The sequence below is a fragment of the Bos mutus genome, chromosome 8, assembly GCF_027580195.1.
Source record: "Bos mutus isolate GX-2022 chromosome 8, NWIPB_WYAK_1.1, whole genome shotgun sequence".
Taxonomy (NCBI): Eukaryota; Metazoa; Chordata; class Mammalia; order Artiodactyla; family Bovidae; genus Bos; species Bos mutus.
In genome coordinates, this window is record NC_091624.1 from 71,025,316 (window position 1) to 71,043,055 (window position 17,740).

The 17,740-nt window shown below is 34.2% G+C and overlaps 1 protein-coding gene across 4 annotated transcripts in view; it reads right to left on the reverse strand.

Moving 5' to 3' along the window:
- Positions 1-17,740, reverse strand: part of RFX3 (regulatory factor X3) — a 337,712-nt gene that overhangs the window by 88,567 nt on the left and 231,405 nt on the right. For 3 of the 4 annotated variants that reach the window (XM_005896759.2, XM_005896758.2, XM_070375834.1), the window contains one exon: positions 6,150-6,224. The exons of the other annotated variant lie outside the window; for it this stretch is intronic. In XM_005896759.2, the coding sequence (XP_005896821.1) occupies positions 6,150-6,224 (75 nt within the window). The remainder of the gene's footprint in view (positions 1-6,149; positions 6,225-17,740) is intronic. 4 annotated transcript variants of the gene reach the window in all.

The following is a 17,740-nucleotide window of genomic DNA, read 5'->3' on the forward strand; positions in this document are numbered from 1 at the left end:
TGACTCTTGTTTTGTGTACATGTACTAGACAGAGCCTTCCATTGGTATTCTAAATCTATAAAGGATATAAAGTAAATAAAGAGTATCAAAATACAGAATATATATAAAGGAATATTCTACAAGGACTTAAATTCCTTGAGATCAAGAAATATAAAGAAAATACTACAAAAGGGCAAATGTGTTAAAAACTATAGGTATTTTTTGAAAAACAGTAATATTTTGCAACTGAACTAATGAAGTACCCCCATCCACAAGCATGAAACATACAATGCCAGTAAAATGTCAAAGTTAAAAATGTCAAAGATATGTTTATATGTATATATGTGTGTGTCCTCATATAATAATGCATATTGTCAAAGCCAAAATGACACAATTATTTATCAAAAAATAAAAATCAATAAAAAATCAAATATTTATCCCTTTGCTAATGAACAGAACATATATCTGTATAGGAAGTGTTGGTTTAAAGGACTTTTTCAGAAATGGAAAAATAATCAATTTTTAAATGTGAACTTTATAACCAAAAGTATACAAATAATAACAACAGATCTGATGTAAAATACTTTTAATAAGATATAAAGTAAATGAAAATAATTTATTTAATCAGATACAAATTAAAATTTCATAAACCTGCCTTAATAGCTTACTAGTCTCCTTGCAATATTTAGTTACTTAAAAGTAAAGATAAATATCTAAAAATGAGAGTTTATTACTATCTCATGATCAAGAGAATTGTCTTTTAAATAAATTTTTAAAATCTATAAAATAATTTGAAAACAAATCCATAATAAAATATTTGAATGGTACTAACATAAATTGCCTTTTGTAAAAGTGAAAACTTGTGCCAAAATTAAAGTTTAACATAAAATACTTTTAGTCCAAAGATATGTTTGCATATATAAAAATGTTAATCAGGCCATTCTTAATCAAAGAAAAGCTTCCACAGAAATAGTAAGATAATTACAGCACAGGTTGACTTAAAATACTCATAAGCCTAAATAATATTACTCAAGCCCCCAGTGAGTAACCTGGAGAAAACTAAGTTTTTATTGGATTGGCCATGTGGTCCTCTAAAGTGGCTTAAGCAAGTCACTCAATTTGCACTGGCTGTTTTGCAAACATTGTTTTTATTATATAGTTCGACATTCTTATGATTATTTTTCATTTCTAGTCCAGTTTTTAAAAATCTGAGTTTATTTGTAATATGTATTTGTGTGTCTGTGTATGTACACACACATCCATATGTGTATACATAATTATACACATATTATGTACACAAAATCATTAGTGGTTTGAAAAATTCCACAAGGGTGGATATTCTAGTGGATATATATAAAGTTTTATAGCAGCAAAGCTGGGCTTTGTTCCCTGTGCCCTGTTTGCAGGAAGAGGAACTCTTATTCCTTGCCAGAAGCCTGGAGATCTCGTGGGAAGAGCACGGGGAGGTCAAGTGGAGGTAAAAGCCCTGAAGGATGAGAGGTGGCTCTGCTGTGGCCATGAAAGCTCCAGCAAGGAAGCCTGCCAGCAGCTGTACATACAAGGGCAGTGCTCCTAGAAACTCACTGTGTAAGCAGAAATTGGTTTAGGAGTTATCATACACGATTTTGAAATTTAGCTGAGGAGTATAATCTACATTCTACATGCCAGCATTTAACCTTTGAGTTTTGACACAGTGACGAAACTTTAAGTCAGATCTTTGCGTCTAAAACAGTATTAAGAAGGGACTAATTTTTATTATAAGAGAAACTGGGCAGTTAAATGTAACCTGAAGGCATTTACTCCATGTGTTACCCCAGGGAAGTTAATGCCTGTTATAAGATACATTGTTTCCTTGGGTTTGTCTTTAATAAAATATATTTGGACAGTAATTCAATATCCTTAACATTTACTAATTTAGAAATAAACCACTGCTATTTCTTTTACTCCTTCATAAAATGTCTTAAAATATTTGTTTATATTAATGATTTTGAAAGCCTATGAAATACCACAGGAACTTTTAACTTTTATCTTTAAAACCTGAGTATTCTACTAATGAACTAACAAATTCATGTAAGGGTCGAAACCAAGATAATTGCATCTTTCAACCTTTGCATTTAATCTATATTAATCAGAGTAGATTAAGGAAGATGAACAGTTCCTATTTTTCCCAAAGGGAAATACTGATTGACAAATTAAAAAAAAATACATATTGCATTCACCAATTAACATCTAAATGTAACATTTGGCATTTTTTCCCAGATGGATTATTATCCATTAGGATTCATTTTAAGTTCAGTTCACTGATGATATGCATTTTGACAGGTCTTATTTTCATCATAACTTATATTTACAACACAGCCAAGTCAAGGGAAAGTGAGCATAAAACAACATTTTGCTTTGAGCTGAATATATTTCAATAGCTAAAATGCAAAACTGATGAAACAGTTATTTGCTAAATTGTGAAAGGTATATGTGAAAATAAATGCCTAAAGCTATTTATATATTTTAAAGGGAATTTTTTAGATGTACAAGCTGAAGAATGTTACATGAAATTTAGGGACAATTAACTTAAGAACATTTCTGCATTTAAATTTATAATCCAGAGTATCCCAAATTGGATACAGTATAACCATTAAATACCAATTTATATTAATTATAACTGAGAAGGAATATAAAATAAACTTAAATCTGCAATGAAGAGAATTAAGATATTCTAATTCCATTTAGGAAGACCACCCATCATTTACCCATAACATTTTAACATGCCAAAAAACTTAGAAATATTTAAATAAACTAAAGGCTCCACATGAAGAAATGACAGACCAGCCATTCTTTCATTCAAATGGTATACAGGGAAAAGACCCTGTCTATCAATAAGGCTCACACATACACCTAACCGAAGCACACTTCATAACAAAGGATGCACGTATGAGTCCCCAGATAAATGCACACATGATTGGCAAAGACACTTAGAATACTGAAGGTAAGATAAGGTCTTTTCCCATCCATTATTTTTCTATGTTTAATCATTTAGCAAATATTTAGTGAGAATCTACTAGGTACCAGGCACTGTTCTAGGCACCAGGGATGTTATCAGGGGACAAAACATATCAATCTTTACTATCTTAGAATTTTCACTTGTCAATAAATATTTACCATCTGCCTGTATGATGCTATTACTGAAATAAGTGCCATTATGTTAATAATGTTAATAGAACATGGCATTCAATGTAACTGTACTCAGTCACTGGTGAGGTTGGATATGAAAAAGGCAAGTTGTAAATGTATTTTGACCTGCATGATAACAGCATGATGATGATAAAAATAGAGCAGCAGTACAAAATATTCTTAAGAATATGCTGAACAAGGATATAAAGTGTAATACCTCACTCCATCTTCAAATGTGTAGAAAGAGAGGTGAAAAATGAAGCAATCAAGATGGATTATACTGACAGGGGTTATTTATTTGACTCTAATAACAGACTCCTGAATTATTGCAAATAATCAAATATATAACGAGAAAATAGAAAATCTATTCTATTCCATGTTGCAAAATAGAATGACAATGACTTTCAGCTCAAAAATCATGACTAATAAGTATGGAACACAACTTATTGAAAATTTCTCCTAAGTTTTGCCTAATGAAATCGGTCCTTTGTAGACACTGATGTCAGGGAACTACCATCATAAAGTTGAATTCATGTCCACTTCAAAGAATCCCACAAACCTCAAATATTTCTGTGTCATATATAGGAAGGGATAAAGGTAACTTCCAGTTTATTAACTTTGAAATTGTTAGCCATATTTAAATTAAAAAGAAAACACTTCACACATGTTTTTTATACAACTGAAGATCACCAATTAGTTTAACAGAATTTAAAATACCCTCACCAGGTGATTATTAACTGGAATGCATGTAGTAGCTTATTCCTTGGATATATATAACAAAAATTAGGAACATCACTAACTTTCCAAGGACAGAAAGATAGGAGGACCTTTTTTTTTTCTGTTCAGGTAAAAACAAAACCTGACCATCACCAGAAACACTGACTCCTTCTTCACTACTTATATCCATCTAAAGAATCATTTTTATTTCCAAAGACTTGATTATAAATGTGTTATTTTCAAGTAAAAGTAACTGTACCTCAGAGGTGTAGTAACAATGAATCAGGATATTTAGAGAAAGATTATCACTGCATTAGCAACATTTATGCCCATCTTTCTATACAATGAAAGGCCTCTGTCAGTTGTAAACAGTATGGGAGAGCTGCCATGCTATGTGATAAAAAATATAAAGCCATAGAGTAAAAAACATGTCTCTACTGTTTATGCAGCTTAATACACACATTCGTTAACATTAGTGCTTCATGAATTTTGTAAGAGAATAACAATTTTAAAATATCTGAAAAGTTTAAAAATCAAAACATACAAGAAAAAATTTCTTATATCCACATTATTATTCATAAGACTAATTAATTTGATTAATTCAAGTTAAATTAAGCATATCACATATTTTATTAAAATATATATCTCAAACGAAAATGACATGTGAATTGAATATCAAAGCACAAGTTCTAGGATGTCTGAAAGTTCAAAAAAGTAACTGGAAACTTAAGGAATTTTATTTTATACCTCTGCACATTTTTGACCAAAATAAACAACACTTTCAACACTTGCCATTTTCATAACAAAACACCAGGTGGTCCTCACCCCCTCCCCAAAACAAACATTCTAATAGTATATAGTAAATCAGCCTTTACACACAACCACAGATTCATGCCAACACAGCAGGAATATACCTATGAAACATATTGATATAAAAGAGTGATATACTGCATACAAATTTTCAGAAAGGGGAAAATCGTATTCCTTAAACTTTCAAAAGAAGGGCCAAAATATATATTACTTTAGAATTTATAATCTATAATTTTCACCAAAATTGTAGTCATTCTCCTAGTGCATTAACCTGTTTTTATTTGCCATGATACCTCCCTTTGGAAAAACAGAAAAACAAACTACTTCATCTAAAAACAAATATGTAAGAACATAACGAAGTATTTTGTGTTATGTTGGAATATAAAATTTAAATGTTTGAAAATCCACATATTTAAAAAGCATAATGAAAACATTTTCTATAAGCTAAAGTTTATTGAAAAAAATGATATTTTATTTCATTTGTGTGATCCAATTTTGGACTGTTCCATCATAAAATATGGGGAAGAATTAAAAATAACTTATCTCAAAAAATAATAAATAAAAATAAAAATAACTTATCTCTAAGAATTCATTGTCGGTTGGGAGGGAAAACTCTTTCTTATTATACTGTTACTGATACTAATTTAGCAGAAGAACTGTCTAGACAGATTTAAGTCTAGGTCTATTTACTCTTCCTCATATATTCAGAAATCATGATAACAAAATAATTCGCAATCAATTTTCATTGATTCCCCATAATTTGAACATTTAATGAGAATGTTTATAGTTTCACAAATGGTTATCACTTTCTTATCCTCACCAGTGTTATAGTGATACTGCATCTGGGTAATGGTTAAAAGCTTTAAGAAATAGTAACAACAATACTGTTTTATCTCAATTATTAGCAGTTTATGGCTTATTTAGAGCCTCACTTCTTCTCTTGGCCCAGACTTATTTTTATTTAAGTCTTAGGATCTGAGCTCCTCTGGAGAGCTGTTTCCTGCCCATTGTTAAATACATTATTTTAAACAGTTTATCACTGGGTTTGGCATTAATGTTTTTTCCACTTAAAGGATATTACTGGACATACAAATAGAGACAACCATTTCGCCATCTCAGACATGAAGATGCAGATTACAAACATTTGCTTCATAACATTTTAAACAAACACCACACTAGCAAAATTTAAATCATCAGCCACTTTTTATCAGTCATGGCAGCTTGTTATTAACTTGGATGTGTTATATCTGTACCAAAACAGTACAAAATCCTAATGAAGTAGTATATTGTGGGCTCTATTTTTAGCTAGTCCACTGTACAAAAATGCCATTAAGTGATATAGAGATCATAAGCAGCTGAGAAAGGAAGGTTAAGAAGCAAAATAAATAAATAAATAAATAAAACAAGCATTTAGAAGCAAGCAACACATGCAGAACAAGCAAGAGATTAGTTTACATGAAGAAGAGGCAACTTACATGGCTGTTGAGAAGAGAGCTTCTGTGAGTGGACAGACCGTCAGACTTTTGCAGCGTCTCAATCGCCATTTCAATCTGATAATAGATGTCATTAAAAAAAGGGCTCAAGACAAGATAGTAATAAAAGGCTCACCAGAGAATTTTTGATAGATTCTTTAAAGTTCAATTTCTCCTTCAATGGTGGCTAATGAATAGCTCTCACTAAATGTGTATTTCCCCTTTCCTCCCCCCAATCCCAGAGAATAACATAAAAACAGGCACACTAATAATAAGCTCAATCATAAAAGTAAACCTTTTGAATATTCCACAACTATAATCAGAAGGGAGACCTGAGGAGCAGGAACCCCAGTGGATTGTGCTAGTTAAAACATTCTTGACTTTCATAGTTCAAGATGTTAGATAGTAACCTCTCTCTCTAGTCTCCCACCTAAAAAGTATTTAATATTTGCCCTATTCTGTCACAAAAGGAAAATAGTACAGATTTTGTATTTTACATACATTAATATTTTAATGCAAATGTGCAGACACCCTATTAATGTTCAAAAGTTACTAAATCTAACCATTTCTCTCTAAACCCTGTATTAAAACTTGCAAGTGGAGCATCATTAGTATAGACACATTTAGACGTAAGCGTGGATCCTATATCATATTTTAAGATGTGGTGGTGAGGCAGAGATATTAGAAATGATAGCAGAAATGGAATGTAGAAGAGAAAATAATTCAGAGCCAACAAAGAAAAGGGACAACCACAGAAACAATTTTATTCTGTGTAATCTCAGCGTATGATGAGTGATCATATCACCTTAATTAAGCAGGAGGTGCCAATAATAAATGAGATGTGCTGTTGATCCCTTCATATTTAAAGATAACTATCTCTGAGCTCCTAGCACTACAGCATTTACTGTAAGATCAGGGTCCAAACACCCTGTATTTGACTACTGGATTTTATTAACAACATTAGCGAAAGTTAAATTTTAAAATCACACTATATAAGAAAGAAATCATTATTTTTATTTTTGCTACCTGATCAAATCAATATTCATATAAGCAGTTAAGAAAAATATTTCATGCTTTAAAACATAGATAAGTTATATTTTACACTAGCTATGGAAATTAACGATGCCTTGAAATGTTAACATACTGCCTACTCCTATCCAAAAAAAAAAAAAAGGATGGCAAAATCCATAGCAGAGCAAAGTCTTGTTTTTCCCACCAAGTGTCCAATTGCTTTATCGTAGAATACTTTATAGATAAATGTTCAGTCTCAATTATGCCAACATTAAATTTAGTTTCCTTAGGAATTGGTAGCTTTAATTTTATGTTATTTCTCCAAGTTACTGGTTCTTCTTTCTCAGAGTTAATAAAATGTAATACAGAGAAGGATGTTAGATTAGAAATTATAGAAAAATACTCTTAAATATGTATTAAAAGAATTCATAAGGTGATAGAACACAATTTATTATTTTGTTAAATTTTTTTAGGTCACACACTTAAGTAAACTGGCTTCTGAAATACTCTTTGCCAGATGGAATGTTAATGTATTTCATCATTATACTTGAAAATAAACTGATGAAAATGATACTGTACAAGCCAAAAAGAGTAATGTAAATTCTACTAAATTTACTAAATGTTAAATTGTAAAACTAAAGAATCTCAGTATTACATCTCTTAAAAAGGTATCAATAAGTATTCCTACTTTCAGAGAGAAAACATGTATCAAGAGATAGCTGAAGAGTCCCATTCTTAAGTTGTAAATCTCCTCTAGGAAGAATTTGCTCAAAACTCTAATTTGCTAAAATGCCTACTTTTTTTTTAAGTTTAAATATGGAAAATTTGAAATTAGATTTTAGTCTATTTAAAAATAAAATAATCTGTTTCCTGTGATTTTAGAGGTTTAGGTGAAAGGTAAAAATCACCAAAAATGTAAGAGCAGAGCAATAATGTGGGAGAGATCCTCATTCAGATTTGCTTGTTAACAGCAATTTCCATTTCTTTATGACTAAAGGATTTGTTGTTTTTGACAATTAAAAATTGAGTGCAGTAAACAAACATTTTCCATTTCTTCCCTAAACTAATTAAGCTTTGGACTAATAGCTTAGCTTGTTTCCTTTCCTTTTTTTGTAAAAATAAGTTCTCTGAACTAAGGTATGTTATAGCCTAGTTGTGTCTCTTAACAATCCTAGGACTGAGCGTCTAATAGTGCACACGTTCTCTCCACGATTATCTAATGCTAGGATACGTGTTGCTTTGAGGTTTAGACTGGTCCATGGTGATCCTGTACTACTGCCTCATAATCAGGTAAGAAGCTATGGCAACTACTCTTAGATCAAATGGTGGGATGCTCTATTTGAGATGAGATGTTCGGCCTGGAAAGCCAGGCTTATAAGTGTGATTAATGGAGTGGGTGAGACTTAAAACTCCCTGTGTGAAAGAGCAGGTAAGAAACTGATATTCCAGCCACAATGGGCACACAAATTCTTAGAAAAATAAGTCTTTTCTGGAAGATAAAAAAAGATACTTAGTAATATATTAATACTTGGGGCAAGTTAAAACCCTCCAGATTCACCAGGTAAAACAGGATTCCTATGAGAATGGGAATCTACTCTGAGGGTAGTTATCAGAGAGAGAAACCCTTGCTCCAGTGCTACTGCAGAAACATTTTCAGAAACTGGAAAAGAGGATTTCACACTGTGTTTAGAAACATCATTGAAATATTAGAAGACTGACCACTCTTTCGGTCAGAAAAATGACAGAGATCAATGAAAAGTTTTCCAGCTATAGGAGTTACAAGTGTGGGATGACCAACCTCAGATGCTACCCCAACAGAATGCCTGGCAAAGTCTGAAGAGTCAGAATTCGGGAAATGTGGAGAGCTTCCTACATGCACAGGCCAGGTTTCTTCCTGACCACACAATAGCAGGAAGATAGAAGACTGCTTTGCAGTGTGCTGCATGACAAAGCACTACGGAGCATAATTCTAAAGATCTGGTTTGAGCATCTGCTGAGAATATTTTACAGTGAAGACTATTCAGGGAAACCCAGCCTTCATCAGCAGGGACACCCATGAGTTTTGCTCTGAGTGAAGCCTAAATTGGGTGAAGAAAGAGAGGAAGGTAACACCAGTTGCTACGACAAAACAATGTCTGGGTTTGTGTCACCAGTTAGGAACTGGAGAAGTAAAGTAAATGACTCGGTTCCCACAACCAAACACTGAATTCTCAAAAGACAGAATACCAGGGCTTCCCTCATTTGGGCAAAAGTTTCTCCACACTAAGAATGTGACCTAAATATCAGGCTGCAGACTCTTTTCCAATCACTGAAATGCTAACGTTGCCTTGTTAGAATCAAAGGACAGGTGGAGAGTCTCCAAGCACCCAGGGTAACTTGAGGCTAGTAAGATATTCACCCAAGAATCAGTGTCATGATACAGACTTAGAAAAGTCACACCAAGCCCTTAAGAAAAGAGGATGAGAGAGCACAGGAGAGGGGTCAAATGCTGTCTGAGGTCCGGTAAATACAGTGTTTGTATTCTCTTTTCCAGAGCTCAAAGAGATCAATATTGTACTTTTACTAAAGCAGCAAATATTTTTAAAGAGAAAAATGTAACAAGAAAAAAGCATTTTGCCTATTATTTATAACTCCCCATCATTATTTATAATTGGTATTTATGGTTCCCTGTTGCCTTTTCACGCAGGAGAATCCTTATCACAGGATGGCATCTTGTTTTGCAGAGCTATCATCAGGCTTTAAGTGCTCTGCTGGAGGGTTGAGAGATTTGAGGAGACTGGGACCTGGGCAGAGTGGAAGGGAACGTTCATTGGCAGATGATGGGCAGACTGGGGAGGACAGGTGGTGCAGAGGGGCTCTGAGGGACTCTGCAGTGTGTGACCCTTTACCCTCAGCTCTTTCCTCCACAACATCATCAGTAAAATTGATGCCACTCACACATACCTTAGGTACAAGGAGTCAAAACTGGCTGGAGCACAGGCTTCATTTAGGGGCAGTTGATGCTGTCATAAAGGTAAATCTCAGGTTCAAATGCAGAGAAACTTGGAGAGGTATTGAGTCTTTTATTTATTGTTGACATTAATTTTGTCATCACCATTACTTCTAAGAGAGAGAGTTATTTAAGTAATTCTGGAAACAGTTGTTTTAGAGCTAATCTTATTTCAAACATCAGGATGCATCAATGTTGGGGAATGTCAATCACCTTCAGTGAAAAGGAACAGGAAGGTTGACCTCAAACTGAGAGATGCTGAATCTTTTTGCAGGAGTTGCTCAGGGCCAAAAAGAGGGTCCCCTGTACATGTGATTTATATACATATTATGGGCATCTATTCCATGGCCCAAATAGAATATCATAAATGTGGACAGTTAGAACTTTGTCTTAATGTAAATATCGACCATTCAATTACATGCCATTAACAGAAGGAAAAAGAATAATTATATCAACTTATTCATTGTCTATAGGTCAAGGCATTTTCTAGTGACTCTGAAATGGCTTTTAATCTTTTTTAAAGACTGAAGGTCAAGATTGATATATTCAACTACCACTATAATTAAAATTGGTCTCATTGGTAGAAATTATTTCCTTTCTAGAACTAAGAAAGCAATTTAAAAATAGAAAATAATACCACAGTGTTTTATGATTTATAAAGCCTTTTTAGATTAAATCTCATTTGATCTTCACAACTTTGTGAAACAGCAAAGGCAAGCAATATTATCTCCTTTTCACAGATCAGAAAATTGAATGTCTCTGGGATTATATAGGTATTTATACACCTGGAGACTGGAATCCAAGATTTATCACTCTACATTCAACATAATTTCCATTTTATACAAATACAACATGAACATTAATCAAGTGGAAATATCACTGTTTTTAACAAAATATCTTCTGAGGAGTGGCTTTTAAGATTAAAATTTGTTAAATGATTTGCTATTAATAAGATTCATTTTCTAATAGAAAGGGCTTAAATATGATGAACAAGCATTGCTTGAAAATGATTTCAAAATGATCAAGTTACAAAGCAACAAAAAGTTTTGAATGATAGTTAATTTTAATTATCATAAAATAGTTATATAATGATTAATTTTCTTATTAATATGGGTTATTTTATTAACCTCACAAGTTAACATTTTTTAGAGAAACATCATTTTTGTTTCCTTGTAAAAGGAAAGTAAATTCGTTAGAGAAACCCAATGAAGAGAATACACTTAAGACTGGAAATTTCCTTTGTGATAACTTTTCTCCTGAACTCTTGACTTTACATTTTGTTTGAATTTGAGATCAAGTAAGATACAAATGGGTTTCCCCTGGTAGCTCAGCTGGTAAAGAATCCACCTGCAATGCATGGTACCCTGGTTTGATTCCTAGGTCAGGAAGAGCCCTGGAGAAAGGGATAGGGTACTCACTCCAGTATTCTTGGGCTTCCCTTGTGGCTCAGAAGGTAAATAATCTGCCTGCAATGTGGGATTGTACACTTGGGCTCGATCCCTGGGTTGGGAAGATCCTCTGGAGGAGGGCATGGCAATCCACACCAGTATTCTTGCCTGGAGAATCCCCATGGACAGAGGAGCCTGGTGGGCTACTGTCCATGGGGTCGCAAAGAGTTGTACGTGATTGAGCGACTAAGCACAGCACAGCAAGACACAAATATTTCTACTTGGTGGCTTGTTTAGAAAAAGTACCCGTGATCGCTGACATGAGCCATGTGACAACTGCCCTATACCTGTTAGAAATGACCACCTCCTGGTGTGTTAGTGTGTATTGGATGGCGGGGGACTTTCACAGTAAGTATTTCAAACCAGGAGCACAAAGGAAAAAACCCTTTCACTCTGGATTTAGTCTATATAATCACAACACAGGTGTTTTCCAAGTGTGGTCCTAGACCCTGGTTAGAATCATCTGAACGTGTGTTAGAAATGCAAAACAACAATAATGAAAAAAAAATAAAAAGAATGGAGCTCAAATTCAGTGCTCTGTGACAACCTAGAGGGGTAAGATGGGATGGGAGGTGGGTGGGAGTTTAAGAGGGAGGGGACATATGTATACCTGTGGCTGATTCATGTTGATGTATGGTAGAAACCAACACAATATTGTAAAGTAATCATCCTCCAATTAAAAATAAATTTTTTAAAAAAGAATGAAAACTGCATCCTGGCTGCTCATATGTGCTGCTGATGCTTTGATCTCTTCTCCAGTTTTTCCAAAGCAGCACTTTTCAGAAAGTAAGGTGTAACCCATTAGTAGGTTATGAAATCAACTACCCCGACCAGCATTTTTTAAACATTAAAGAAATCAAATAGAGTAGAAGAATACTCAAATATCCTGGCACACAGTATGCATAACTTTGGCTTCAGTCCTCCGTACATGAATGTATATTATATATATAATAGTCATATGTGTGTGCATGCAAGTGTGTGCTCATGAATGTATGCATGTATGTAGGAGTAGTAGAAGGCTACAATGTAACGGTATTTTCACTAGATTGTGGCCCCCAAACATTGAATGCTCTGCGTGACCAGTTAGTCCCTTCTAGTAACTGGATCCCTTCTAAGGATCTACAAGTGTTTCTTGGGCCCATGAATCCCTGCAATGCAGACAGAAACAGCTCACTAAGCTAAAGATGTGAATACGATACTACTCTGTAAGTTGTACATTCAACCGATATAGAAATCAACATGTGAACATATTACTCCATAGCAAGTATGAACATTAAAGAAAAGTTTCAATGAAAAATTCAGGACTGGTTGTTAACTATTAAAAAAATTTAAAGTGCCCAGAAAACACACTTAATCAGTTTTGCTTTTCATCTCTTGAACCAGAAGTAGCTAGTATCTTAATCTTATACATTAAGCATTTAGAGAAAAGAAGTCTTAGATATTGCAAATGTTTAACTGTATGAAATTTTTTTTACTCAGTTATAATTTTATGGCATCTAAAATTTTTTTTATTGTTTTGCTTTCAACCTGAAGTTTTGGCAATTTTGTATTCCCTCAAGCTATTTTGAAATATTGATAAGAAAACAAAACAAAACAAAACATCTACAAAAGATACTTGCATGAACTGAATGTGTTCTGAGAACATTTGGTTTAACTAAGTGAACTGAAACCACTGCCATTTTGGGCTTCTATTATGCTGCTGCTAAGTCGCTTCAGTCCTGGCCGACTCTGTGCGACCCCACAGAGGGCAGCGCACCAGTCTCCCCCGTCCCTGGGATTCTCCAGGCAAGAACACTGGAGTGGGTTGCCATTTCCTTCTCCAATGCATGAAAGTGAAAAGTGAAAGTGAAGTCGCTCAGTCGTGTCCGACTCTTAGCGACCCCATGGACTGCAGCCTACCAGGCTCCTCCATCCATGGGATTCTCCAGGCAAGAGTACTGGAGTGGGGTGCCATTGCCTTCTCCATTGAGTATTCTGTAAATCCCACATCCCTCCACCCTCACCAGGACTCTTTGAGAGTAGCGTTACTGATGCATGAATATAAAATTAATTTTAAGATATAAACTGTATAAGCTCTAGGGATTACAATCACCCTTCAGGAATCTGCTAGGCTAGGGTTAGGTGATAGGATTTAAGGCCAAATTTATATTTTCAAATTTAAGATTTCAAATCTGCCTTTTGCAGACTATTTTGAGTACTATGAACATTTTCAGTTTATATTTAGTTCATTTAATCATTAAAACAGAGGTTTTCTCAAAGTGTAATTCTAGATCAGCATTATCAGAATCACCAGATACTTAAAAGAAATGCAAATCTTAGGTCCTTCTCCACACTCAATCAAAAGGCTTGAGGGTGGGGCCTGGAAATGCATTTAATCAATGCTCCAAATATAATGTACATTCAAGTTTGAGGAACACTGTACTAAACATACTTCTTGATAAAAGTGAAAGAGAAGAGTGAAAAAAGTTGTCTTAAAACTCAACATTCAGAAAACTAAGATCATGGCATCCGGTCCCATCACTTCAGGGCCAATAGATGGGGAAACAATGGAAACATGACTGCAGCCATGAAATTAAAAGATGCTTGCTTCTTGGAAGAAAAGCTATGATCAACCTAGACAGCATATTCAAAAGCAGAGACATTACTTTGCCAACAAAGGTCCATCTAGTCAAAACTATGGGTTTTCCAGTAGTCATGTACGGATGTGAGAGTTGGACTATAAAGAAAGGTGAGCACCAAAGAATTCATGCTTTTGAAATGTGCTGTTGGAGAAGACTCTTGACAGTCCCTTGGACTGCAAGGAAGTCAAATCAGTCAATCCTAAAGGAAATCAGTCCTGAATATTCACTTGAAGGACTGATGCTGAAGCTGAAACTCTAATACTTCGGCCACCTGACGCGAAGAGCTGACTCATTAGAAAAGGCCCTGATTGTGGGGAAGATTGAAGGCAGGAGGAGAAGGGGATGATAGAGGATGAGATGGTTGGATGGCATCACCGACTTGATGGACATGAGTTTGAGCAGGCTCCGGGAGTTGATGAAGGACAGGGAAACCTGGAGTGTTACAGTCCATGGGGTTGCAGAGTCGGACAGGACTGAGTGACTGAAACTTGAAACTTGTACTAAACAAGATCAAATCTTTTTCTTTGCCAGGGTTAGACTGCAATTAATACTTCAGGGAGAATAAATAAAGCGGTAACAGGTATTCCTACAATGGCCCCGGCTAACTCTATGTAAGGTGTGTTTCTTAAGCATTATTTGAATTTTTGCCTCTCTTCATTCTCTTGCTAGTCAATCTTACCCAACTTTTAGATATTTTGCAATTTATATTAGTAACATAAACAGAAGATAATCATAATTTTGGTGAATCTAAAATTAATCAATTTATAACATATTAACATTTGTAATTTAAAAAATAATGTGATAAGAAAGAAAACGAAAGCTAACCACTTGAAAGAAGTTTGGGGCTCTCTGCGGATTTCCATTTTTTGCCTTGGAGTATTAGGTACCTTTCTTTCAGTGATGAAATTAGCTCTATTACCCATACTGTGAACCTTTACATCCATAGAAGCACAGTGTCTGGTCAATAGTGATTGCTCAATAAATGACTGAGAGAGTTAGTGATTAAAGAGAACAATCCAGACTCTGAGTACACGAATAAAAATACTAAATGTTCACTTTCACTCCAAAATATTTAATAGTAAGAATGGTTCTACACATCTTTACTAAATTTAATGCAAGTTTTCATTCTCTAAGCTTTCTACAGTCTAATAAAAGAGGACATTTTCTAAAACCAAGGATCAAGGTTTAATTTGAACCATGATACCTCGTAGACAATCTTTTATTGGGCATAAAGTGAAAGAAAAGGTTGTAGTCACATGCATTTGGGTAGATACACTTTATAACCATTAAGAGCTTGCCTGAATTTTTTTTAAATAATAAATCACTTTTTAACTAAAAATATATTCATATGCCTCCCACCCTTTTTCCTTCTTGCATTCTTCTAGAGATATCTTTGTACTTATATAAGCATATAGGAATGTATGGGGCTTCCCTGGTGGCTCAGGCAGTAAAGAATCGGCCTGCAATGCAGGAGATCTGGGTTTATCCCTGGGTAGGGAAAATTCCCTGGAGAAGGAAATGGCAACCCACTCCAACATTCTTGTCTGGGAAATCCCATGGACAGAGAAGCCTGACTACAGTTCATGAGGTCATGAAGACTCGGACATGACTGAGTGACTAACACTTTCACTTTCTTTCTTTCATAGAAAAAAGTATGTTTCTATTCAATGTACACACACATGCACACATATACACACTACTTGTTTTTTCATTTAACAATATATTTGGGGATCTTTCCATATCTATTTACACACATATATACACATACACACTGCCTCACTCTTTTTAATGACTGTATAAAATCCCACTGAATGGACAAACAGAAAAATACATATTTATTTTTCTGGTGATGGACAATTAGGCTTCTTCCAATCTTTTTCTAATACAAATAACTTGAATGAATATAGTTGTTTATGCAGCATTTCACATATGTAAGAGTATCACCAGTGGATTAAATTCTTATAAGTACTCTGAGTCAATGCTGCTGCTGCTGCTGCGTCACTTCAGTCATGTCTGACTCTGTGCGACCCCATAGACGGCAGCCCATCAGGCTCCCCCGTCCCTGGGATTCTCCAGGCAAGAACACTGGAGTGGGTTGCCATTTCCTTCTCCAATGCATGTAAGTGAAAAGTGAAAGTGAAGTTGCTCAGTCGTGTTTGACTCTTAGCGACCACATGGACTGCAGTCCACCAGGCTTCTCCGTCCATGGGGTTCTCCAGGCAAGAGTACTGGAGTGGGTTGCCATTGTCTTCTCTGAGTCAATAGATATGTGTATTTTTAATCTTGATTAAAATTTCCTATTGCTCACCAATCCTATACCAATATAGTTTCTTAAGAACATGGGACTGCCTATTTCCTTATGCCTTTGCCAAGGTTTACTAACTTTTTAGTTTTGCCTGTGTGAGAGAGAAAAAATAGTATCTCTTTGTAGTTTATTTTTCATTTCTTTTTCAGTGGATTGCTTCTTCAAATGCTTTCTTCATTTTTGGTCTTTTTTTTTCTGAAGGATTTCTAAGAGTGGTCTGTATATTAAATGAATTCATGCTTTGAATATAATGTTTCAAAACTTGATGTGAGGTTGTTGCTTCACTGTTGCCTTTTTTTGTTGTGGTTTCTTTCATATGGAATGTTTTTACTTTTATGGAGCTGATCACACCAATGTATTTTTTTGTAGGATCTACATTTTATATAGTTTCCCCATTATAAGAGAATGATAATAAAAATATTTTTCCTTCCAAGTGAAATTAATTTTTATATTTGGAGTAATGTATGGAACCAATCTAATTTTCTCTTTAAAATAGTTACCCAGTTGTCTCAAACATCATTTATCAATAGTTCATCATTTTTCTACCCACAGGCAATGCCATTTTTATATTCCTAAATGCATTTGGCCTATTTATGATTTTTAGTCTATTACTGGCCTATATTAGCCTATTCATGTGCATAGATAATTGTTTTAAGTATTAATTTTATGTACATTTGAATAAGTGGTATGCCATTTGTATCCCATGTCATTCATCATTAGTTTTCTTTTTACACAACTTTCTTCACTATTCTTGTAGGTAGGTTTATTTATATAAACAGCCTTTCTTAGAAAAGAAAAAACCTACTGGTATCTTGATTGAGATCATATTAAAATTTTTTAAGTTAATTTATGGAGATTCAAAATATTTGATAGTGAAACTTCTTCAATTACTCAAGCTTACTTTTGTGTCCCTTAGGAACTTTAAAAAGTTTTATTCAACAGCTAGATCTTGCACATATATTATTAGCTTACTGCCTGGTATGTTTTGAGTTTATTATAAATTATGTCTTTGCTTATTTTCTAACTACTGTCATTTGTATCTAGAAAAGCTATGGATTTCTTTGTATATAAATTTTGTACTAAGTCACATTACTAAATTCTCCTATTATTTGTTACAGATTTTCATTTGATTCTCTCTGATTTTTTTATCAACTATACAGTCATATCTACAAACTCTGACCTCTTTACCCCCTTTCTAATTTTATATTTCCTTCTCCTGT